This window comes from Telopea speciosissima, chromosome 8 (genome assembly GCF_018873765.1).
Source record: "Telopea speciosissima isolate NSW1024214 ecotype Mountain lineage chromosome 8, Tspe_v1, whole genome shotgun sequence".
In the NCBI taxonomy this organism is placed as follows: Eukaryota; Viridiplantae; Streptophyta; class Magnoliopsida; order Proteales; family Proteaceae; genus Telopea; species Telopea speciosissima.
In genome coordinates, this window is record NC_057923.1 from 52,156,871 (window position 1) to 52,182,629 (window position 25,759).

Here is a 25,759-nt window from a genome sequence, read left to right on the forward strand (position 1 = left end):
TTCCTCAAAATTGGCAGGAAGCTCTTACAGATGGAAAGTGGAAGGCAGCAATGATGGAAGAAATGGACGCCTTAAAAAAAAATAACACATGGGAGCTTATGACTCTTCCACTAGGGAAACGGACTGTTGGATGCAAGTAGGTGTTTGTAGTGAAACAGAAGGTGGATGGTACTATGGATAGGTATAAGGCACACCTAGTGGCCAAAGGATTTACTCAGACATATGGGATCGATTACCAGGAGACGTTTGCCCCTGACGCTAAGCTAAATACTGTCCGAGTATTATTATCTTATGCAATCAATCTTGGATGGGACTTGCAACAGCTTGATGTGAAGAATGCCTTTCTTAATGGGGAACTCGATGAGGAAGTGTACATGGACATTCCACCAGGGTTCTCTTGTGACTCCAATCGAGGCAAAGTGTGTAAATTGAAGCGTGCTCTTTATGGGCTGAAACAGTCCCCTCGAGCATGGTTTGGCTGTTTTCACAAAGCAATGGTTTCTATAGGCTACAAGCAGAGTAATGCAGATCATACTCTCTTTATAAAGAGGGTTGGTGAAAAACTCACTATCTTGATAGTCTACGTTGATGATATTGTTGTTACTGGCAATGATTGTGTTGAGATCAGTAGGTTGAAGACATTTCTGGGCCAAGAGTTCGAGATTAAGGATCTAGGGAAACTAAGGTATTTTCTTGGGATTGAAATTGCCAGATCTTCGAAAGGCATCTTCCTTTCCCAACGAAAGTATGTCCTAGACCTACTGACTAAGACGGGTTTGTTAGGGTGGTATCCTTCAGATACTCCTATGGATGCCAATGTTCGTCTCAAGGAAAAGGAGGGTGATTCGGTTGATAAAGGGAGATATCAAAGACTAGTAGAGAAGTTGATTTATCTCTCTCATACTCGTCCTAACATCATCATTGCTATAAGTCTTGTCAGTCAATTTATGCATGATCCCTACACTTCACATATGGAGGCTGTTCTTCGGATTCTTCACTACTTGAAGTCAGCTCCTGGGAAAGGAATTCTTTTGTCTCCTCATGGTCACCTGCGGATAGAGGCACACACTAATGCTGATTGGGCAGGTTCCCCATATCGTAAGTCTATTTCTGGTTACTGTTCTTTTGTGGGTGGCAATCTTGTCACCTGGCGTAGCAAGAAGCAGAATGTAGTGGCTCGTTCAAGTGCTGAGGCAAAGTTTCGTGCTATGGCACAAGGTTTTTTGTGAGCTACTCTGGTTGAAAGGTTTGCTACAAGATCTTGGATTTCCTATTCGCCTTCACATGATGCTGTATTGCGACAACAAGGTTGTCATTAGCATTGCACATAATCCGGTACAACATGATCGTACCAAGCATGTTGAGGTTGATAGGCATTTCATCAAGGAAAAATTAGAAGAAGGCCTTATTTGTGTTCCTTACGTGAAGTCTGCTAATCAGCTTGCTGATATGTTCACCAAGGGACTGCCTGGAAAGGTCTTTCATCCTAATTTAGTCAAGTTAGGCATGAGTGACATTTTTGCTCCAACTTGAGGGGGAGTGTTAAATAAGGTGCACCAGAATACCGTGGGGGTATTCTGGTCTTTTTACAGCTTTATTTTTATTTCCTCATGTATTCCTAGCTATGTTAGTTATGCTAGGGCTATTTTTGTCTTTTGGTTGTACTTCTTCATATTATAAATATAAGGCTTGACTGATCTCATCGATCATTCAAGTATTCTCCCAAATTCTGTCCTTTATCAAGTCCCTTTCAGGGCATGTAAACTGGTACTTAGATTTTAACAAATTAAACTAAATTGATATTCACTTCTACAGAAATCTAACAATATCAAGTTACGTTAGAGATCTAGGAACATGCAAATTATCCTTGAACTCTTCAATGTTATAGTCCATCATTAATACCCCCCCCCCCCAAAAAAAAAAAAGGTTATCACCCATCACATTTGTAATAGATGATTTTTTTCCCCCTCTGAAAGCTAAATATGCTGTCGTGCAACAAGGAAAAAATCTCAATAATTACAGATAATTTCCTCATCATTGTGCATCATATATCAAACGATGTCTGCGTTGTAGTAAAATCAAGATGCTTAAAGTTTAGTTGTGTATTGTTAGAAGGGAGATTTATAGCTCATCAGGTTAGCCAACAAGAGAATATATCATTAAAATTAAACCATTCCTCGTTTGTTCCAGTGGAAGCCAAGGTCCAAAATGGCATAGTCTGATTGGTTGGCTAAGCCAGGGATTGGGAGGAATCAGTGGTGGCCTGGGCATGACTTACTTGTGGAGAATTAGATTGTGTAATTTTTTTTGTTTCTCTTTTGGGGTTTTGTAATTAGTCTTTCTTTTGGGGCCTAGGGCTTCTTTATTTAGTTGCACATTTCCTCTATAGCAATGAAATTTCAGCTATTTATCAAAAAAAAAATCTTGGAAGCCATTTCTCACTTCTGTTATGAGAAAATAATTTATCAACAATCACAAATATATCTTCAATCAGTAGCATCGCCTACTCTCTCCCAGTTTCAAAGACGAAAGATAGAAGTGAAGATAATGTATCCAGAACCAGAAGAACTTAATCAGGACCTTAAGGTGTCTGCTACCTGAATCCTCATGTAATTGCATAAGCTGATGTAACCACTACTGGTTGCATAAACGAGGAAAGAAAATGATATTAAAGGCGAAATGGGGGAACTATATCCACCAAGAAAAAAACATTCAAATTATCTGTAAGAAGTAGTCTTTGCTTCGGACAAGTGAAGCTCTAACACTCCTATCAGTCATCTTATGTTTAGAAGAATCATCTGAAGTCAACCATCGTTCCAAAAATAAGCAAAAGAAGTCTTAAAAATCCAACTCGACAGATTTCAGTACTTCACAGTCTTATATCCCAATCTAAACAGTATTCACCAAAACTGAACTACATCTGAATTTTAAAAAGCAGAGATATGAATTGGCGCGAGGAGATGGAAGAGAAATAGGAACCTGTTCGAGGATCCCAAGCTTCGCCATTTCACCCCAAAATCGAAGCAGAGAGAGAGCGACGCAACCCGTTAGGGTTGCAACGCAGACATCTCTAGTGATCGGGTTTTCCGGCAACATCGACGCGGTAACTGAAGTCCGATCCCGGCAAACCCTTCGGACGGCTGTGGTGTACGATCGTAAACCGAGACTGTCACTGATAATGCCGGCAGAAAAACGAGAAGGTCTATTCAGATTCAGAAGAGTGAAGGAATCTGAAGTTGGGATGTTCGAGTGGCGTTGCTGAAAGCGGAAGAACCGAATTGAAATTGGAGAAGATAATATGTTACTGACCTTGGCGGCCATTAAAATCCTGGATTAATTTTCTCCACCCTTGAGGTATGTGAAATGGCGATTTCCCACTCCAGCACAGCAAGTTTGACCGATCCTGATGATTCATAAATGATATATCCAACATTATAAGTAGTTGAGAAGAAATTTGCAGACATGTGATTCGATAATTGACAATTCAGTTGTCGAGATCTTATTCCAATTTTACAAAACCGCCAAACCCTTGTACACGTGGATTGTGAAATTTTGAAATTTTTCATTTTACATCTGGTGTTCGGTCATAAAGAGGTTCGTAAAATTCGTAACTACCAGTACTGGGGGCGATAATTTCCCTAATAAATCATATCCCCTCACTTCTCTCCCACACATTCTCAGTTATCACCTCTCCGTGAGATTGTTAAAATGAAACTGAAATCGATTGTCAGAATTGGAACTGACATATGAGCAAACCGAATCACACCGTTAAAAACAATGCGATTCTGATTTCATAGGTTGTATCAACGATTCAATTCGATTCAAAATCGAAAAACCGTTGGTTAATCAAATATAAACCAAATAAAAAATTAAGATTAAGAATATTCTTATTTGTTACAAAAAAGGGTTAAACACTCTAAATATTTGGGCTCCATATCGAGAATTTTTTTTTTCTGGATTTCAGTTTGAGTGTCAAATTCTTGAAGGGACACAAGGTTCTGATAATCACTCTAAGTTATCATTGCAACAAGCATGTTTTAGTGGACTTTGTTAATGAATTGAGTGGGGTATGGATTGGTGATGTGCTTAGGTTGGTTTCTCTTGCAGTACTTTGTGGTCTTGAGTAATTGCTTAAAAATATCATTGCAATTAGCATATCTAAGTGAACTTCGTCCAAGGTTAGAATTGTATGAAATAATATAATTTCACTCACATAACAAGGAAATAGAAAATAGAATTAAAGGGTACAAAGGTGAAACTGGATGTGAACCAGTATTACAAACCGCATGTAAACTGATTGTTAATCGGATAGCGAAAACTAAGGCACCGTTTGATAACATTACGCGTGTTTCTGTTCCGTTTCTCACAAAAAAAAACGTATTTTGGTGTTATTGTTTGTAGAATAATGTTCTGGGTTGCAAAATGGTGTTTGATAAATCTATTATAGGAACGTATCCAGAACACTTTTGTACTGTAAAGGTGTTTGATAAAACTTGTTTCTGTAACAGTTTTGTAATGTTTACTATAAATTACAAAAATGTCATTAATATAATAATCCATATAAAATCAATGATTTTGGTACATTAAAAATTATTAAAAATGCATATAAAGTTCATATTAAAAAAAAAAGAGACAGAGATGCACTAAAAGGTTGCTATAAATTACAGAAATGCCATGAACACCATAAATTACAAAAGTTTATGAATCGATTAGACAGACAGAATTTTTAAAGAATACAAATAGGAAATGTTTCATTCATTTTTGCATCTTCAAAACCAAAGAAGCAACAAAATTCATTCCAACTATCAACGAAAAAAGAAAGGAAAATAAAAACACAGAGAAGCAGACATTGTATGAAGCTCATGGTTGTCTTCTATGAATAGTTGAATAAAAAGGGTCTAGGTGGATTCAAACCACCATCCCCTTGGAACATGCTTGAGACATCCTCATGTTCCAAGTACTCTACCAATTTGAGCTAAAGACCTAACAAGTAAAAATTTAAATTTACAAATAACCATGAATGTGCTTTTACTCTGAATTTTCTAGGAATAAAGAATAACAAAATTCCATGTATTTCAGTAAGTTCTACAATTACTCCCATCAATATCTCTTACAAAAACTTCTTACTGACAAAATTTTGTCAGTGAAGAAAACAATCACACCATTCATTTTCTTCTAATTTTAACCTTCAGGGTTCAATTAAGCTTCCCCACAAGCAAGAGAATTGCTCTAGGTAGTAAGAGTGGCACCTCATATTATCCTAAGGTTGCTAATAGAGATGGTAGGTGCATGTTCTCTTACTGGACACTCACACAAAGCTGCCTCGCCACCTGAAATATTAAACAGTGTTCTTTGTAACTAATGTGATGGTACTTTTCATGAGGCATCAAACACTTTAAACACAAGGTGGTGATAGCAGTTGATGGCAATCACATTGTTGTTTAGATGCATTCCCCCACCCCTTTGTCTTCTTTTATGAGATCATGAAATTATAGGCTTTCAAAACTTCTAAATCACTTGTTAAAGATGACTTTTTGATGATTCTAATCATTGTTTTGTAACATAGAATGTGTTGTCCATGGTGTGAAAGCACTTGGAACACATCTATTATGAATTTTTTGTGAGATGTTACACTTCTTTTAGCTCCATATATTTGTAATGAAAATGATACAATTGAGTAATGGGTGTCAAGCAGAACCAAACAGTTATTTCATTCACTTCCCCATTGAAAAAGTTTGTAGTTTTGTACATGAAACATGATTGATTGCTATAATAGAGTGGGACACCACCAAGTGTCTTGCTGACCAATCTTCTCATCCAATGTTGGGAGGGGCAAACATGAATAATAAACAAAGAATTTTAAGATTTTACCAAGTAGCTTCTCACTTTTTCTTAAAACCTTAGAAATAAAAAAATCAGAAGTTTCAGTTAACAAAAAAATTTCTTGCATCCAAAGAATGGATATTAAGTACTTTGGTTGCTATAAAATACATACTACTTTGAATTCTTTGAAGTACATACTATAATGTAGATCAATTCTTGGGCTTGAAATATAGTCGTAGGAGTCAAAGAGGATCTGGCCCATAAGCCAATCGAATGGGCAGTGTTACATCAAGAAATCGTCGAGCGGTCCTGCGAATGCCTTCACCTGCAAAAGGACTAAGGGGTCACCAGAGAGAACCGGTGTGGTTCCGGCCTAGGGCTCTCCGATGCCAAAGTGAGATCTCCTGAGCAAGCAGATGAATAGAGATTATTCAAGATGAGTTGAGGGTGTGAGATACCTTCTCTTTTATAGTGGTCTGTGGCGAGGATTGAGTCCCAAGTTGACATGGAGTCTTCTTCGTGGGTGGAGGTTTCCCTGAGTAGCAGGGCTCCTCTCCGGTTGGTCGTCTTCTAGCTTGATTTAGAGTCCCCGTAGGGTTGTCCTTCTGGATGGATAGATCCTTCCGGATGACTAGATCCTTCTTGAGTCCATGTGGGTTACGTAAGTAGTAAGGGAGGCTCCGGAGTCCTCGTGGTGGTGTTCATCTTGTTGTTGACGTAGTGTAATCTAACTTGCGCTGGTACCCTGTTGGGGTATGTAGCCTTAAGAGAGAGGGTGTCCAGGTGGATCTTCCTTTTCAGGGACACGTGGCGTCTTCCGATTGGTGGGGATGATTTTTGGTTCATCATTTGCCCCCCACTCTCTTGGAACGACGTGTTCAAGAGAGTTCTTATGCACTTGTATGTCATCCAGGGGGTTAGCTGCAAATAATCCCTCTCTGGGGTGATTCTGCCAAATTGTTGATGTGTGGAGGAGGTTGTGGGTTCAAATCCCTCCTCTCACATCTTTTTACCTTTTTTCTTTCTTTTCTTTTTGTAGAGATATATATTCTTCTTTCTCTTTCTCACTTTTTCATTTCTTCTTTCTCTTATCTTGTGACTTGTGCTTTCTACTTTTTTGCTTTTCGGCTTTTCCTCCTTGCCTTGTTCTTTATCCCCATATTGGTGTGCCCCCCAAGTATTTGCTACATGTCTTCTCTCATGTTTTCTCTTGCCTACTAGCCTTGGGGCATAGTGTCTTGTGGTTTGCTTCGAGCTTGCTCTTGTGGCTTGCCTTGCGGCTTGCCTTTGTGAGTTTGTGGTGCCTTGTTCGTTGTCGTCTGAGGTCCGTCGCGTGCCCACTTATTTGATGCGCCCGTCGCGCCCATTGTGCATCACGCCCGTCGCTCCCTGTCATGCCCGCTCGTGCGTCATCGCGCTCGCCTTGTCACGGTCACGGTCTAGGTCACGGTCACGGTCACAGTCACGCCCGCCTGCCGTCGTTGGGCCCGCCCTGGTCACGGTCACGATCCAGGTCAGGGTCACGATCACGCCCGCCTGCCGTCTTCACACCCGCCCAGGTCACGGTCACGGTCTCTTGGTCATTTTTGCTCTCTTTCCTTCTTTTTTTTTTTTTTTTTTTAAGATAACTTTCCCTGATCAGTTCACATGTTGGTGGTTACAGGTTGACATCCCTCTTCGGGCATTGGAGATTTGTTGCTCCAAGTAAGTAGCTTGATCCCTCCTTCATTCATGTCCCCACTTGACGACTCTGATCCGGCCACGACCCCGCTTGAGTCTCCTAAGGGGTCGTTGATATCAGGGAGGTGAACCGCCCTGTTGCGCTGAGTGACTTGGAGCTCGATACCCTTCAGCAGTGTCAGGGATGCAACCCGTTCGATGTTCATCAGTTAGATTTCAAGGCCTTCTTGTGCCTCTGGACATTGAGTCCCAGTAAGATGCTTCCTTTTTTGGCTTGCACCTACATTTATCTTTTGCTTTACTAGTTGTTTCACTCGTTTTGTGGTCTTGATGTGATGTTGTCATGCAGTGGATACGCGTCCGAATTTTAGCTTGCTCCGCAGTAACCTGTGGAAGAAGGCTGCTTCTCAGGGAGGTTCATCTGCGGGGGTCGCAGATGTCGGTGGCTCTTCCGCACCTGTGGTTGTCGGGGCCAGGCGGAAGGGCACTCCAGGCGCTACTCATGTGATGAGCTCTGGTGTGCGACTCGTACTTCTTCTGCTATTGACGATCCCTCAGGATCTCCACCTCCCCCTTCTACTGCCGTTTCCTCAGGGCCTTCTGCATTGCCCCCCTCCAAGAGGAAAGGGGTGAGTTCTTTCGGTGGTGCTGCCGCTGATCTTCCAGCTGAGAATGAGTCACTGGTGATCACTTTGGGCGTGCCGGAGGGTTCTTGCGATGCTCTTACCAAGACCCTCCCGAGTACGACAATCCCCTGAACCGGCGGTCGGAGAGAACCTGCCCCCTCCACCCCCATTGCCGATCCCAGGGATCCAGGGAGGAGGACCGAGGCTGATACCGGCCATACCAGGAGTTTAGTATTTTGACCCGAACACACCCGCAACCAACGCGCAAGTGCACGACTTGCATCTTTAGCTCGCGAAAACAAACCCGATGTTGAGGAGGATCGTACAGGGAGAGCCTGATCAGCAGCAACCCCAACATCGGCCACCTCCGTGGCAGGTAAAGCAGGACACTCACTGAAGCGAGAGCACGGCTAGTACTGCTAGAGGGAGGAGAAGGAACCCCCCCCCTCACAAAGGGATGTGGGGAGAGAAGATCGAGTCCAGGAGCACCGGGTAAGATCATCGACCCGATCGGTCCAAAGCCCGAGGAGAGTGCGAGAAAGGTTACCCGTAATACCCCCCAGGGAGAGATCAATGTGAAGAGGCTCACCACGCGAAAGGAGTGAGCGTGGATCTTACCGTCCCGAGGACGTCGAGATCGGGCGCCGCCTAAAGGACCTTGATGAACGACTGCAAAGTTTTGGGAAAAATGTGGCAGAAGAGATGTTGACAGTTTCAAACTAACACCCCTTCGTCGAAGGGATTATGGAGGCAGAACTCTCGAAGGGGTTCAAGGTCCCGGCCTTCGTACTTTATAATGGCTCGGCTGACCCGATCGATCACATCAATTATTTCAACTCGGTCATGATGGTATATGGCGGGTCAGACACCGCATCCTGTAGATTCTTCGCCGCATCACTAAAAGGGGCAGCCACCTATTGGTTCTCGCACCTCAGGCCAAGGTCAATCGACAGCTTTGCAGAGCTATCTAGGACATTTGTTACAAGGTTCCAAAGCAGCATCAGGCAAAAGAAAATAGTGGCAAACTTGCTGTTCATTAAACAGCAGAAGGACGAGTCAATCGGAGATTTTGTCTCCAGGTTCAACAGAGAGTCACTTGACATACCCGACCTTGACAACTCGGTGGCATTCAATGCATTGTAAAGTGGGATAACTGACATCGAATTGGTAAAATCCCTTATCTTGAACAAAGCCCATAACATGACCGACCTGATCAGTTGGTGTCACTAGTTCGCTAACAAGGCAGAGATCATTGCAGCTCGGAATGAGGCGAGTGGAGTTCTGGAGAAGAAAAAGATAGTGGATAAGGAAAAAGAAGAGAAGAAGGTAGAAAAGAAGGAGGATAGAAAATCCCAAGCTGACAGGGCACCCAGTCCCGAGTACACACCACTCAACGCAAGAAGATCAGAGATATTGATGCAGATAGAGGGAAAAGGGTTGTTGAACCGGCCCGTACCTATGTTTTCAAAGCATGAGGATAGGAACCCTCAAAAATACTGCCATTTTTATAGGGATACGGGCCATGATACTGAAGATTGTAGATAGTTGAAAAGGGAAATAGAGAACCTAATTCGGGACGGGCACCTGTCGAAGTATGTAGATAAGAGGAAGGACTCCCGACCCGATCATAAAGAAGATGAACGGCATGTCGGCAGAGATGATCGAAGAGATCAACAGAGAGATGATCAAAGGCATGACAAAGAAAGAGTGACCGACAAAATGGGTGAGCCCACCGGGGAAATAGGGCAGTCAAGGCGGCCTTTGGCGGCTCCCATCCTTATGATCTTGGGTGGGCCGGGATAAGAATCGGCAAGAAAGGCGAAAGCACACGCCCGATTCATTGGGGTGGCTGAAGCGACCAGTAAAATTGTCAGGACTGATCCGACCATATCCTTCACCACTGAGGACATGGAGGGAATCAGTTGGCCTCACGATGACGCCATCGTTTTACAAATGTTCATTCAGGACAGGATGGTCCATAGGATCCTGGTGGACACTGGAGCTTCGGTCGACCTGTTATCTTACCAAGCTTTCAAATAGTTCGGGTTAAGCGAAGAAAGCCTCAGGCCTGACGGCACTAATCTGTACGGCTTCTTGGGCGCGGCAACAAAAATAGAGGGGAGTATAAAGATACCCGTTACAACGGGGGAATACCCCAATGAGGTCACAGTAGAAATCAACTTCATGGTGGTAAGGTAAGTATCAACTTTTAATGCCATCCTGGGCAGACCAGCCCTGAATGCCCTCGGGGCTGTAGTCTCGACAAAACATTTGAAGATCAAATTTCCTACCCCTAATGGTATAAGAGAATGCCGAACTGACCAGAAAAAATCAAGAGAGTGCTATGTTGGTTTTGTCAAGCAAAGGAGTGGTTGTGGAGGAATGGCCTTGACCATAGATGTACCTGATTATAGAGACGAACTCGTAACACAAAGAGGAGAGCCAGTGGAGGAGATAGTTACCATACCAATCCAAGAAGGAGATCCCGACCGCGTATTACAGATTGGTAGACAACTAAAGGGAGGGCCGAGAGACCAGATGGTGACATTCCTGCAGGCAAACGCTGATGTTTTTGCATGGTCAGCAGCGAATATGTCGGGAATCCCTAGGAGCATCGCAGAGCACCGACTCAGCATAAACCCAATGTACCAACCCGTCCAGCAGAAAAGAAGGAATTTCATTACGGAGAGACTTCTGGCAATCGAGGTAGAAGTCCAGAAGCTGAAAGACTCTAGATTTATCCGCGAAATAGAATCCTCGAGCTGGCTTTCCAACGTGGTCATGGTCCCAAAGTCTAATGGCAAATGGAGGATGTGCATTGATTTCACAGACTTGAATAAATCTTATCCAAAAGACTGTTACCCCTGCCCCGAATAGATCAACTCATTGACGCAACTGCTGGCCATAAAATGTTGAGTTTATGGATGCCTACTCTGGGTACAATCAAATAATGATGAGCGAGGAAGAACAGGAACACACGGCCTTCAGAACTGAGCAAGGGAATTTCTTTTACAGAGTCATGCCTTTCGGGTTGAAGAATGCAGGGGTGACTTACCAAAGGATGGTCAACCATATATTTAGACTTCAGATCGGGCGGAACATGGAGGTTTATGTAGATGACATGCTTGTGAAGAGTGTCCGAGCCAACCATCATCTTGCCGACCTGAATGAATCTTTTCAGTGCTTACGAGTTAATAGGATGAAACTCAACCCGACAAAATGTGTTTTCGGAGTTACGTCCGGGAGGTTCCTCGGATTTATAGTGTCCAAGAGAGGGATAGAGGCAAATCCCGAGAAGATAAAGGCTATACAGGAGATGGAACCCCCCGATCTGTCAAGGAAGGCCAAAGGTTGACAGGGAGAATAGCCGCTCTCAACAGGTTCATAGCCCGAGCAGGAGATAGGTGCTTGCCATTCTTTACAACCTTAAAGAATCTTCGAAATCCAAAAGATTTTTGGTGGACCCCTGAATGCCAAAAAGCATTTGAAGAACTGAAAGAATATTTATAAAGAGCTCCGTTGTTATCCCGACCCGTTCAAGGCGAAGAGTTACAACTTTACCTAGCAGTATCAGCCGTGGTAGTGAGTGCCGCCCTAATCAGGACTGATGAAAGTACTCGATCACAACACCCGATCTACTACGTCAGTCATGTATTAATAGGGGCAAAGACCAAATACCTACAAGTCGAGAAAGTAGCTTTTGCTCTGGTGATCGCAGCACGAAGGCTCCGACCTTATGTCCAGAGCCACCCTGTTGCAGTACTTACCAACCAGCCCTTGAAGAAACTCTTGCACAAACCTGACCTCGCGGGTCGATTGGTCGGGTGGGTAATCGAGCTAAGTGAACACTGCATCGATTATAGGCCTCGAACAGCAATAAAAGGGTAAAGTTTGGTAGACTTTATAGTGGAATGTACCCGAACAATACTAGAAGATGACAGTGGTGATCAGAACGACACGAGTTGTTGGGATCTACATGTAGACGGGTCAAGTAACTCAGTAGGTAGTGGAGCGGGTCTAATATTGACTAGCCCCGAGGGTTTCAAAATCCAGTATGCCTTAAGATTCCAGTTTCTAGCATCTAACAACGAAGCAGAATATGAAGCATTGCTGGCAGGATTGAGGGTGGCCCGTGCGGTTCAGGTCAGGCACCTTGTGGCCTACAGTGATTCACAACTGGTAGTCAACCAACTTCAGGGGAGCTACGAGGCAAGGGAAGAAAGAATGGCCAAATATTTGGAGAAAGCAAGAGCACTCAGTGCAGAGTTCGATTACTTTGAAATAAGCAATATCCCTAGAAGTAAGAACGGGTCGGCAGATGCCCTTTCAAGACTCTCAATAGACACATGGGAGGGCTCGGATCACTCTGTGTACATAGAAAGCCTAGATCGGCCATCGTACAAAGAGGAACCACTCATGAACATAATCGAAGAAGGGCCATGCTGGATTGACCCGATAATGGCCTACCTACAAGATGACGTACTGCCTCATGATCGAGCCGAATCTCAGAAAGTAGTAAGGAGAGCAGCACGCTATGTTGGGTAACCTAGAGGGGGGTGAATAAGTTACCACTAGTGGATTTTGCCTCTTTTTCGATTGGTTGCACACTTATATTAAATATAAAAAGCAAAAGTAAATGAGGCACAAGATTTATAGTGGTTCAGCTAACTTAGCCTACATCCACTCCTCTCAACCTTGAGAGAATTCCACTAGTATTTTCCTTTCAATACAATAGGTGGGGAAATAACACCTTTACAACTCTTTTTAACAGGATAAGAGAATCCTTACAATCTTAGTTCTAGGACAAGAGTATCCTTTCAATCTCTTAAGGATGAGAGGGTCCTTGTACTAATCTAAGTACGGTCTAGATTAATACAACAATGCTTTATCAAATCAAAAGCATAAACAAGTAAATACAATAGAAGTTTGGTATAAATACCTATCAAAGAGTAGTGACACTTTTACCCTTTGAGTGATGGTGCTCAATGATATGAATGAAAGTGATGCACCTTGAGTCTCCTAGATGATTCTCCTTGATGGCATGAGTTGGAGAGGGTGGAGAGTTAAGAGCTTGGTAAGATCTCTTTGAAGAGCTTGAATTGAATAATTTAGCTCAATGATAAATTTTCACTTTTGTACTTTTTCACAAATGTACTATGCACTTTTTCTATTAAAAGATGTATTTTGTTTCTTGTTTGGATGTGTTTTATAAAGCCAAAAGTTGGAGTTTGTTTGTTCTCCAACGGATATAAAATAGTCATATTTTTAGACTGTCGGTCGACCTATAAAGGTTGTCGGTCGACCATAAAAAACTAGCCGTTAAGGCCAAGTTTGGGGCTGTCGATCGATTGTCGATCGACCTACAAGTGTCGGTCAACCTATAATTCTGTCGATTGCAACCGACAGGCTACTGAAAACAGGTGTGTGTTTTTTATATTCTGTAGGTCGACCGACAGACAGTTGTCCTTTTTTTGATTGTCTGTCAAGGGGATTTTTTGTCCAGCTTGCTTGGGACTTCATAGGTTTTTGTCCAACACTTTAATGGCCATGTTTCTTGAGTCTAGGGCATGGGAATGAGTTCCTCCTAGGGTCTCTTACATGTGAATGCAATGTGTGTGCAATGTGATATGCTCACGTAAAGAAATGTGTTCTAATGCACTTGAATCTTCTTGGAGAGTCTTTGTCTTGTTAATTCTTGGCTTCCTTTAAAAGATGTTCTTCAATCTTCAAATTTCTTCTTTTCCTTAACTTTTTTGTTGTGAGCTCCGTTGATCAAGTCTTTCCTGGATGCTTGATGCTTCCAACGTCTGACTATGAAGCTTGCTTAAAGATTGGAATATTAGTATTAATCTTAATGTTTGTTATCATCAAAATCAGTTTATAGAAGAATGTGTTTTCCAACAATCTCCCCTTTTTTTATGATGACAAGCATGTGATTCAAAATATGCATTACTCATGTATGCATGCAATTCAAGATAAATATATTCATTACTTATGTAGGCATGTAACTCAAGATGAATATGCATTATCATACATCATATGATTATTTGAATCATAATTCAAGGTAAAGATAAATATGCATATCATATATGCATTATCACAAAATATGAATATTTGAATCATAATAACTTCTCCCCCTTTTGTCAACGCAAAAAGGAGGTGTAGAGCATGAGTAGCTCCCCTTGAGCCAGTGCTAGTAACCAAGAACAAACAAAAACATTCTTAGGGTGGCTCCCCCTAAGAAAATGACTTCCTGCATGGTTAGAAGAACAGAGAGCAAATAATATGAAGCCCAATAAAGTGTTACTTTTAAAAGCATCACATGCTTCAAAATAGAAGTTCCATGTTTTAAAAGTATGCCACAAAAGTACATATCAAGAGTTCTAATATAAAGTCAGTGATGTCAACTATCTCTACTATGGAGGAGGAGGAAAGAAATGCAGATTGAGACGCTGCAAGATCACTTGGTTCTCCTTTTGGATGCGAAGAATCTCTTCTTGATCTTTGTGGAGAGAGGTGAAGTGATCATCAAAGCCCTTCAGGCGGGTGTCAAGTTGTTGGCAAAAACTTGAAAATTCTCCTCTGGTGACATAGTCTCCTGAGGGTTCACCAACATAGTCTTCATCCTCACTGTCGTCCTCTTCTTGTGACTCTGCTGCTTCACCTGTGACATGTTGGGTAGCTTGCTTCCTTCGAGCTTGGTGTGAAGGAGGAGCCACAACAAAACCCAGCTTCATCTTCTTGATGGTGGATGAGTCAATGTCAAGCATCTTTGGGTCAATGAATTCCCCAGAGAGATCCACCTCATGGAACTTAAGGATGGCAGTTATGAGTCTGCCATATGGAAGGTTTCCTCTGTAATAAGGTACTGCACAGTGTTCCATGGTCTTCATAATCAAGTATGGAAGATTGACAGGATTGGCAGTGATAAGACACCAAGTAATGTAGGCTTGAAAGGGATTGACTTGGTCTCTATGGCCTCCTTTGGGCAAGATATTGTAGCTTACAATGAAACTGATCATCCTAGGTAGTTCATGAAGTTGGATAGCTTTAACAGTTGGTTCAAACCCAACATAGTCTTTCATGATGGCACTATAAATTTCATCTACATTCATAAAGGTCTTGGCATCCCCTTTGGGAGGAAGATATCTCATATCTCCTAAGGTGGGAATTCCCATGATCTCTCCTAGATCTTCATAAGTGAACATGATGGGAACACCCTTTACTAGGGATGTGATGGCAAGCTTATCATTCACTATTTGGGTTCTAAGATTACAGTAAAAGTGTCTGGCAAGGTCAGGATAGCAGGGATCAACATAAACTAAGGTATTTTCCCAACCCAAATATTTAAAATATTCTTCAATGTCATAGTCAAGGAATTGAGAAACTCTTACAGTTCTTTCCTTGTCAACCTTTCTCTTCTCAAATCTTCCCCAGAGAATGGAGGCTTCTTCTGAGATGAAGAGAGACTTGTCATATGCTGTAGAGCTCTCTTCAACTTTGGCTTTCTTCTTTGGTTGCTTGCCCTTGCTTTGCTTTGGAGCCATTTGAAACCTAGGGCTTTAGAGATTTGAGAGAAATAGAGATTTTTGGGTTGGAAGTGGGTAGATTGTGTAGGAAGAGTGATTTGGGGCTTGGATTTGGTGAAATCTCAAGGAATTTTGCAGGGTTTTGCTTTGGAGTTCAGAGAAAAAGGGTTTTGGAGTGGAGAGGTCTCGAGCAAAAGAAGAGGGAAATGAAAAGAATCCTCTCGGTTCTTGTTTAAAAACGAATTTTTTTCGTGTCGATCAACCTACACGAGTCTGTCGGTCGACCGACAAGTCAAAAATAGGGATTTTATGGGATTTTAGCCCAAAATTCTCTAGCAGCCTGATTTTTGGGCTTTTTGAGGATTTCACTTTACTCAAAAGGGTTGCAGATCCCGAGTTCTCTCCTCAAATAGCAGAATCTCTCTTCACTTAATGGCTTGGTGAGGATGTCTGCAAGTTGTTTTTCAGTTTCAATGTATTTTAGAACAATTTCCCCTTTTTGAACTGTGTCTAAGAAAGTGATGCCTAATATCAATATGTTTGGCTCTTGAATGGAGAATGGGATTTTTGCTTAAATTGATTGCACTTGTATTGTTGTAATTAATTGGAGATGAATCAAAATGTATCCCATAGTCCATGAGAGTTTGCCTCATCCAAAGGACTTGGGCACAACACCTACCGGCCGCAATGTACTCGGCTTCAGTAGTGAAAAGAGCAATAGAGTTTTGTTTCTTGCTAAACCATGAAACCAAGCAAGATCCTAAGAATTGACATGTGCCACTTGTACTCTTGCGATAAAAATGGCACCCTGCAAAGTCGACATCCAAAAAGCTTATTAAATCAAAATTTTGGTTAATTGGGTACCATAATCCTACATTTGTAGTACCTTTAAGATATTTAAAGATCCTTTTAACGGCACTAAAGTGGGATTGCATTGGGTTGGCTTGGAATCTAGCACAAGCACACACGCTAAACATGATGTCTGGCCTACTAGCGGTGAGATATAGAAGGCTGCCAATCATGCCTCTATAGCGTGTAGGGTCTATGGGAGTACCTTCCTCATCTTTAGATAGCTTTAGAGAGGTACTCATGGGGGTGCTAGATGACTTTTGTCTATCAAAATCAAATTTCTTGAGAAGTTCTTTAGTGTATTTAGTTTGACATATAAAGATTCCATTTTTGGTTTGCTTAATTTGAAGTCCTAAGAAAAAATTTAGTTCACCCATCAAACTCATTTCAAATTCATTACTCATGCATTTACTAAATTCAACACAAAGATTTTCGTTGGTAGATCCAAATATAATATCATCAACATATATTTGTATAATAATAGAGTCTTTTCCTTTATGTTTCACAAACAAAGTTATATCAACCTTACACATTTGAAATCCACTTTGGATTAGGAATTCTCTCAATCTCTCATACCAAACTCTAGGAGCTTGTTTGAGTCCATAGAGAGCTTTGTTAAGTTTGAAGACATGATCCGGATATTTTATATCCTCAAATTCGGGAGGTTGTGCAACATATACTTCCTCCATGATAAAGCCATTTAAAAAAGCACTTTTGACATCCATTTGGTACAACTTAAAATTTCTATGACATGCAATAGCAAGTAGCATTCTAATAGATTCCAGTCTTGCTACCGGTGCATAGGTTTCATCAAAATCTATCCATTTTTGTTGATTATATCCTTTGGCAACTAATCTAGCTTTGTTTCTAATAATTGATCCATCTTCATCAAGTTTATTTCTAAACACCCATTTGGCTCCTATAATAGAATGATTTTTGGGTTTTAGAACAAGCTCCCAAACATTGTTTCTTTCAAATTGATGGAGCTCTTCTTGCATAGCTACTATCCAATCACTATCTTCCAATGCTTCTTTTATGTTTTTAGGTTCAATTTTGGATATGAAGGCAACATTGTTGCAAATGTCTTGAGTTTTAGATCTAGTTTGGATTCCTTTGTCTAGATCTCCAATGACATGATCCAAGGGATGGTCTTTCTAAGGTCTAACCTCTTTGGGTAGATCCTTTGGTTGGTCTTCGGGTTCTCTTAGAGAGAAATTTTCTATGCTCTCCCTAATCTCAACAAATGTATCATTATCATCAACCAATGGCTTGTGTCTATCTTTAGGAAGAGATTCTTTAAATTTTATATTCATTGATTCTTCAATAATCAAGCTTTTCTTATTGAAAACTCTATAGGCTCGACTATTTGAAGAGTATCCAAGGAAAATGCCATCATTGGCTTTAGCATCAAATTTTTTTAAGTTATCCTTAGTATTCAATATATAGCATATACACCCAAATATTTTAAAGTAATCAACTTTAGGTAGTTTATTATGATAGAGTTCATAGGGTGTTTTGAGTAATATAGGTCTAATTAATACACGATTTAACACATAGCAAGCCGTATTGACCGCTTCGGCCCAAAAATATTTTAGAAGAGAGTATTCATTTATCATTGTTCTAGCAGTCTCTTGGAGTGATCTATTCTTTCTTTCAACCACCCCATTGGATTGAGGTGTTCTAGGAGCGGAGAAGTTATGGGTTATGCCTTGTTCATTGCAATAACTCCCAAATTGGTTGAGATTGTCAAATTCTCCTTTATGATCACTTCTAATGGTTGTTATGAGATATCCCTTTTAGTTTTGTATTCTCTTACATAGAGATGCAAATTCATCAAAGGCTTCATCTTTATGTTTTAAGAATAGAGTCCATGTGAAGCGAGAGAAATCATCAACTATTACAAAGGTGTATCTTGAACCGCCTAGGCTAGGTGTAGTAATAGGTCCAAACAAGTCCAAGTATAGTAGTTCTAAGGGTCTAGTGGTAGACACTTCATTTTTAGATTTATGAGATACCTTGATTTGTTTTTCTCTTTGACAAGCATTACATACATTGTCCTTTTCAAATTTGAGTTTGGGTAAGTTTCTAACTAAATTCTTAGATGCAATGGTCTTAATCACTTTTACATTAATATGTCCTAATTTTCTATGTCATAGGTAGGGATCAACATCATTTGACATAAGACATGTATTACTAGAATTAGCTTCATCTAATAAGCAAATATAAATATTATTTTTCCTAATTCCTTTCAAGATAGTCTTATAATTCAAAATTTTCACTAAGCAATGAGAAGTTTTGAAAATGACACTATATCCTATATTACATAGTTGACTCACGCTAAGCAAATTATACTTTAAATTATCAACTAGGCATGCATTGGATATGATTGTACCTCCAATGGTGATTTCATCGATGCCAATGATTTTTCCTTTGCTATTGTCCCCAAATGTCACCCTTCCTCCATTGTACTTATTTAGCTTGGTGAATAAATTGGGGTTAGCCGTCATATGCTTGAAGCATCCATTATCAATATACCATTCAATTGCTTCCTTGCTCTTCAAGCATACCTACAAAAACAATCAATTATATGTTGGTCCCCATAATCTCATGGGTCCATTGAGGTTAGGATCGATCATACCCTTAGGTATCCAAGCTCTTCTAGAATTTTGATTTTGTGTTGTAGGTGTGAGAGATGTAGGTTTTTTATGTCCATATGATTTTTGGGTTCTTCTTGGCCCTTGAAATTTATAGTGTCTATATGGAACATAGTAATTTTGTGATGTGTAAGACTTATTGTTGATATAGGCCCTTTGGTGATCATGGGGCCTAGTGTATGTGTTTGGTCTATAGTGATTTTAAGGTCTTTGGGGTGCATATGACATATATGAAGTATTTTACCTATATGGTTGAAATGGCTTAGGCTTGGGGTATTGCCTTTGTGGCTTTTGGGGCACAAATTCTCTTTGAGGTTTGTTGGTCCTCTTTTGAGAAGTATAGTAGAATGCATGATGCTTCCTTTTTGTATCTGGTTATTTATATATCACCTTACCATCAATATAGGCACCGATGCAAGTTTCATGCCCGGATAAATGACATTTTTTACATACAATGCTGATACATCCAATATTCACCGCGCCAATCAACGACCGCCACGTGTCACAGACACCCGCTCCATAGCTAAGGGGAACGAATCGGGGTCCCAGCACCACGGGGGCGCGGCCACCACTCGGGAGCGACCCCGCATCAGGGCGCGGCCTCCTCACCAGGGGCGTGGCCTCACCCAGGCTCGACCTCCTCACCCAGGCGCGGCCTCCTCACCAGGGAGCGGCCTCACCCAGGCCGCGGCCTCCTCACCAGGGCGCGGCCTTACTCATGCGCGGCCACCACTTGGGCGCGGCCTCACCTAGGCGCAGCCATACATCCAGGCGCAGCCTCACCCAGGCGCGGCCTGCACCCAGGCACAACATCGTGGGCACGTGAGGTGGGGGCCATCCATCTACGATCCGATCGTATCGCTAAGACTCATGTCACTACCAGGACTCTAGACCGCCGCTTAGAGGTCACGTCATCCAGACGGATTCAAGCACCAAGGACGTTATCACCACACGCGGGTATCTATCCACCAAGGATCCTGATGCCACCAGGACACTCCCTCCCACGGGGAGATGGCCAATCAGGATAGAGCCCCGTCACCCAGGGCCTCTATCCACTCAACGGCACAATCGCCATCAAACGGGGACTCTCCACACCGCCATACACCGCCATATGCTACTATAAAAGGCAAGGTACGCAACCCCATCAAAGGACATCAAAACTCATACTGAATAATCACTATTCATCTGTTTGCGCCAGGAGATCTAACTTTGGCATTGGAGAGCCCTAGGCCGGGACCACACCGGTTCTCTCTGTTGACCCCTTTGGTCCACTTGCAGGTGACGACACTCGCAGGACCACTTGACGATTTCTTGACGCAACAGATTGGCGCCATCTGTGGGAACGACGCTAGCCATTACAGCTACTAGCTCGCTTCCATACTCATTCAATGGCACGAAGGAAGACTACCACCACCAACAATGGAGCAAGGAATGGATCACCACCCCCAGAGTGCTCTCGCAGAGCCAACGACCAGGACCATGTCCCTCTGGAGGAAGAGATCCCCCTTAATGACCAGTTCGTGATCGCCGAGCCCAACAATGACGAGGCCGACGATGTGGTGGTGGAGGTGACACCTGACCCCAATGCTCTAGCCACTGTGGGTCAGATCAACGACCTGCAACGACAGATCCTCGATGAACAACGACTCTTTCGAGAATACCTGACGCAGCGTGCGACATCTCACCGTCGGAGGACTTCACCATCAGCAAGGGTGGAGTCCATACCTCAACAAGAGCCAAACCCTAGGAGATCATCTCCCAGGGGCGCGAGATCAGAGAGACTTGCGCGATAGGCAACCCCCACTCCGCAGCGGGGGGAGCCTTCCCAGCATCCCAGGAGAACAAGAGACCTCTCGCCACGGTCAGAACGTGGGAGGATGCCAACACCCAGGGCGAGGGTGTCTAGCCCACAGAGATCGGTCTGGAGGTCTGTGTTCGACGGACGACTGGAAGAAGGTCACATACCACGATGAAGCCGGACCTGCAGAGAAGAAAGCCCCTCACCTTCATGACAGGGTTCATCACGGCATGACCATTCACCATCCTGCCAACACTCAAGGCGGGAGGGGACATCCAGGAGAGAGCGTGAACGGGGTCGCAGCGAACGTTCGGCTAGGCGTGGGGGGCAGACACGGGACAAGGAGCTCGATCAAAGACTCCGCGACCTGGATGAGAAGCTGGAAGGGTTGAAGAAGCAGACCAAAGGCGAGACACATTCCATACCTGGACAACACCCCTTCTCGACAGAGATCATGTCAGCCACACTACCTTCCAGGTTTCGACTACCCACCTTTGAACTCTACAGTGGTACCACTGACCCTAATGACCACATCAACTACTTTAATGGCATGATAACGCTGTATGGGGGGTCGGACGTGGTATCCTGTCGGGCATTCCCTGCGTCCCTCAAGGGAGCAGCCACATCATGGTTCTCCAGGCTACGACCGAGATCTATATGCTCGTTCGCAGAGCTATGCGAACAGTTCGTCACCCATTTCCAAAGCAGCGTCAAGCAGAAGAAGACCACCGTCAATCTACTAAACGTGGTACAAAACCCTGGGGAATCTCTCAGGGAATACGTTACCAGGTTCACCAAGGAGTCCCTGGAGGTTCGAGACTTGGATGACCAGACACAGCATGCAGCCCTAGCAGGAGGTATTAGGGACCTGGACTTGATCAAGGACCTGGCACGTCATGAGACCAGGACTATGAAAGAGCTCCTGGAGCGATGCAGCGAGTTTGCAAATATGGCCGAGGTACTACAAGCTAGAACAAAAATAATCGAGGCCAAGCCACAGGACAACAAGAGGTCAGCACCTGATGACCGCAAAGAGGGTAAGAGGTCGAGGACAGAGCGCCGACAAGAGAAGAGCGACCGCCCATCTAGGAGGACAGACCGCAGCCCAGAGAGAAGTGAGAGGGCAAGCACCCCTGAGTTCACACCACTGAACACCACCAGGTCCCAGATACTCATGCAGATCCAGGACCGTGACCTACTCCATTGGCCATGACCCATGCTAGCAGCGCCAGAGAAGCGAAACCCTAACAAATATTGTCTCTTCCACAAAGAGAATGGGCACGACACAGAGGAGTGCTATCAATTGAAGAGAGAGATAGAACAACTGGTAAGAGTAGGAAGCTTGAACAAGTATGTGAAGGGGAGACGTGACAACCGCTCAAGCCAAGGAGATAGAGGTCGCGACCGAGACAGAGTGGAACCGAGACGAGAAGAAAGAAGAACAGATCGAGAGAGAGACCGCCCAGAAGAGCGGAGAGATGCCACAGAACCTAGTGGCACCAAGGGACCTCCTATCCTCACCATACTTGGAGGACCAGGGCAAGAGTCCACCAGAAAAGCTAAAGCTCATGCCAGGTTCGTGGGAGTGGCAGAGAAGCCCAGCAAGATAGCCAAGACTGAGGCGGTGATCTCCTTCTCGGATGAAGACCTGGAAGGACTAAACTTGCCGCATGAAGATGCCTTGGTAGTACAGGTGGAGGTAGCCAATCGACCTGTACACAGGGTACTGATAGACACAGGGGCGTCTGTTGACGTACTCTCCTTGGATGCCTATCGATAGTTCGGGTTCGGGGACGACCAGCTCAAACCAGAGCCCACTTATCTCCATGGATTCTCAGGTGCCACCGCCTCCATCAGAGGTACCATAGAGCTACCCGTCACCTTCGGGGTACACCCTCGACAAGTAACCATCATGGTAAATTTCATGGTAGTCAAGTCCGTGATGTCCTTCAACGGCCTCTTAGGGCGACCATCACTGATAGCCCTTAGAGGAGTCATATCACCACTTCACCTGAAGATGAAGTTCCCCACCGAGAATGGGGTAGGTGAAGTCCGAGGAGATCAAAAGAAAGCAAGGGAGTGCTACGCCACCTTCATGAAAAAGAATAATGGCAACACCCATGGAATGGCACTCTGCCTAGAGAGCATGATCAGTGACCAGAGAGATGAACTGACAGAGAGAAGGGGAAGGCCAGTGGAAGACCTCATCCCATGGCCCCTCAGCCAGGATGACCCCTCCAAGGTCGTTCAGGTCGGCTCGCTGCTAAGCAAGGAACAGAAAGAAGGGCTTGGACACCTCCTCCAAGCGAACATGGATGTCTTCGCATGGTCGACCTCCGACATGCCAGGAATACCATGTTCCATAGCGGAACACCGACTACATGTCGACCCAACCAGGAAGCCCGTTCAACAGAAGCGGCGTAACTTCGCCCTCGACCGACAAGCAGCAATCAAGGAGGAGGTCAAGAAGTTAAGCCGATCAGGGTTCATCAGAAAGGAGAAGTTCCCAACCTGGCTCGCCAACGTGGTCATGGTACCAAAGCCAAGTGGGAAGTGGAGGATGTGTGTCGACTACACCGACACTGAACAAGGCATGCCCAAAAGATGAGTACCTTGCCCGGATCGACCTCTCGATCGATGCCACCGCCGCCATGAGATCCGAGTTTCATGGACGCCTACTCCGGATACAACCAGATCCTCATGTATGAGGATGATGAGTCTTACACCGCATTCCGGACGGACAAAGAGAACTACTGCTACAACGTCATGCCGTTCAGGTTAAAGAATGCAGGGGCCACCTACCAGAGAATGGTCAACAAGATGTTCGAGGACCAGATCGGGCGCAACATGGAGGTATATGTGGATGACATGCTCGTGAAAAGCGTCCACACCAACCAACACCTGACCGACCTAGAGGAAGCATTCACGATCGAGGAGGAACCGGATGAAGCTAAACCGCAAAGTGCGCCTTGGTGTAACGTCGGGAAAATTCCGGGGTTCATGGTCTCAGTCCGTGGAATAGAAGCCAACCCATCCAAGATCAAGGCCATCCAAGAGATGGCACCTCCTCGAACGGTCAGGGAAGTGCAGAGGTTGAATGGAAGGGTTGCCGCCCTTTCCAGGTTCGTGTCACGATCAGGTGATAAGTGCTTACCATTCTTCAAAACATTGAAGAACCTCCGAAGCCCTAAGGACTTCACATGGACGGAAGAGTGCCAAAAGGCGTTCGGAGAATTGAAGGAGTACCTAGAGAGCCCACCCCTGCTTGGGCGATCGAAACCTAACGAAGAGTTGCAGCTCTACCTGGCCGCCACCCTTGTCGCGGTCAGCGCAGTACTGCTGAAGGAAGAAGACAAAGTCCAGAGGCCCATCTACTACGTCAGCCATGTCCTGATCGATGCAGAGACCAGGCACACTAGGATCGAGAAGGTAGCCTATGCATTGGTAATGGCAGCCAGGAAGCTACGACCATACTTCCAAGCCCATACCATCACAGTCCTCACAGACCTACCCTTGAAGAAGATATTGCACAAGCCGGATGTCTCCGGACGATTGATAGCATGGGCGGTGGAGTTAAGTGAGCATGACATCAGGTTCCAACCAAGGACAGCCATAAAAGGCCAGGCTCTTGCAGATTTCATTGCAGAGTGTACCCAGTCTGAGATCGAGTCACAAACAGGGGAGCCCGAAGAGAAGGATCACGGATCGTGGGACATGTTCGTGGACGGGTTGAGCAATGCGGCAGGAAGGGGCGCTGGGCTCATATTAACCAGCCCCGAGGGATTTCGTATCCAATATGCTCTCCGGTTCACCTTCCAAGCAACCAATAATGAAGCAGAGTACGAGGCATTACTAGCTGGACTCCGGGTGGCCAAAGCCATCCAAGTCACACACCTATCCACCCGGAGCGACTCCCAGCTCGTGGTGAATCAGGTGAATGGAGAGTATGAGGCAAAAGATGAGAGGATGGCATCATACCTAGCACGCGCTCAAGCATTGATCGAGGGTTTCGAGAAGTTTGAGATGGTTCGAGTTCCCAGGGAGGAGAACGCCACCGCTGACGCCCTATCCAGGCTAGCCAATGAGGAACTCCGAAATTTGGCTAGCGCAGTCTATGTTGAGATCCTGCATGAGGCAATGTATAAGGAAAAGTAGGTTAATGAGATCACGGAGGGACCTAGCTGGATGGACCCTCTACTCAACTACCTCCAGAACGATGTCTTACCAGAAGACAAGGCCGAAGCAAGGAAGATCAGGATGAGAGCTGCAAAGTACACCGTCCTAGACGGGCATGCACAAGCGGGGCAACAGCACCACTACTCCGGTGCCTAGGACCCAAGGGGGCGAGTACACCCTAGCCGAAGTCCATGAGGGGATATGTGGAAGCCACATGGGGGGACGAGCCCTAGCCTACAAAATCCTCCGCCAGGGACTATACTGGCCACGAATGCAAGAGGAGGCCATCCAATATGCCAAGAAGTGCGAGCAATGTCAGTTGTTCGCCCCAGATCCCATCTACCCGCCACCAAGCTGACATCAATCCTCAACCCCATACCTTTTGCCATGTGGGGACTAGACATCTTAGGCAACTTCACCGCAGCACCAGGAAACAGAAAGTACCTGGTCGTCGCGATCGACTACTTCACCAAGTGGGTTGAAGCTAAACCCTTGGCCAAGATAACAGAGACAGAGATGGAGAAGTTCGTCCGCGACGACGTCATCTACAGGTTCGGGGTACCACGGATCCTCGTCTCAGACAATGGAAAATAATTCAACAACCCTAAATTCCAAGCATTCTGT

General features: G+C 44.2%; 1 protein-coding gene across 1 annotated transcript in view; it reads right to left on the minus strand.

Moving 5' to 3' along the window:
- LOC122638290 (probable phytol kinase 2, chloroplastic) overlaps positions 1–3,370 on the minus strand; it is a 34,844-nt gene extending 31,474 nt beyond the window's left edge. Inside the window, exon 1 of the mRNA XM_043831176.1 lies at positions 2,980–3,370. Within this exon, the coding sequence (XP_043687111.1) occupies positions 2,980–3,321 (342 nt within the window). The 5' untranslated portion in view covers positions 3,322–3,370. The remainder of the gene's footprint in view (positions 1–2,979) is intronic.
- Between the last annotated feature and the right edge of the window lie 22,389 nt (positions 3,371–25,759).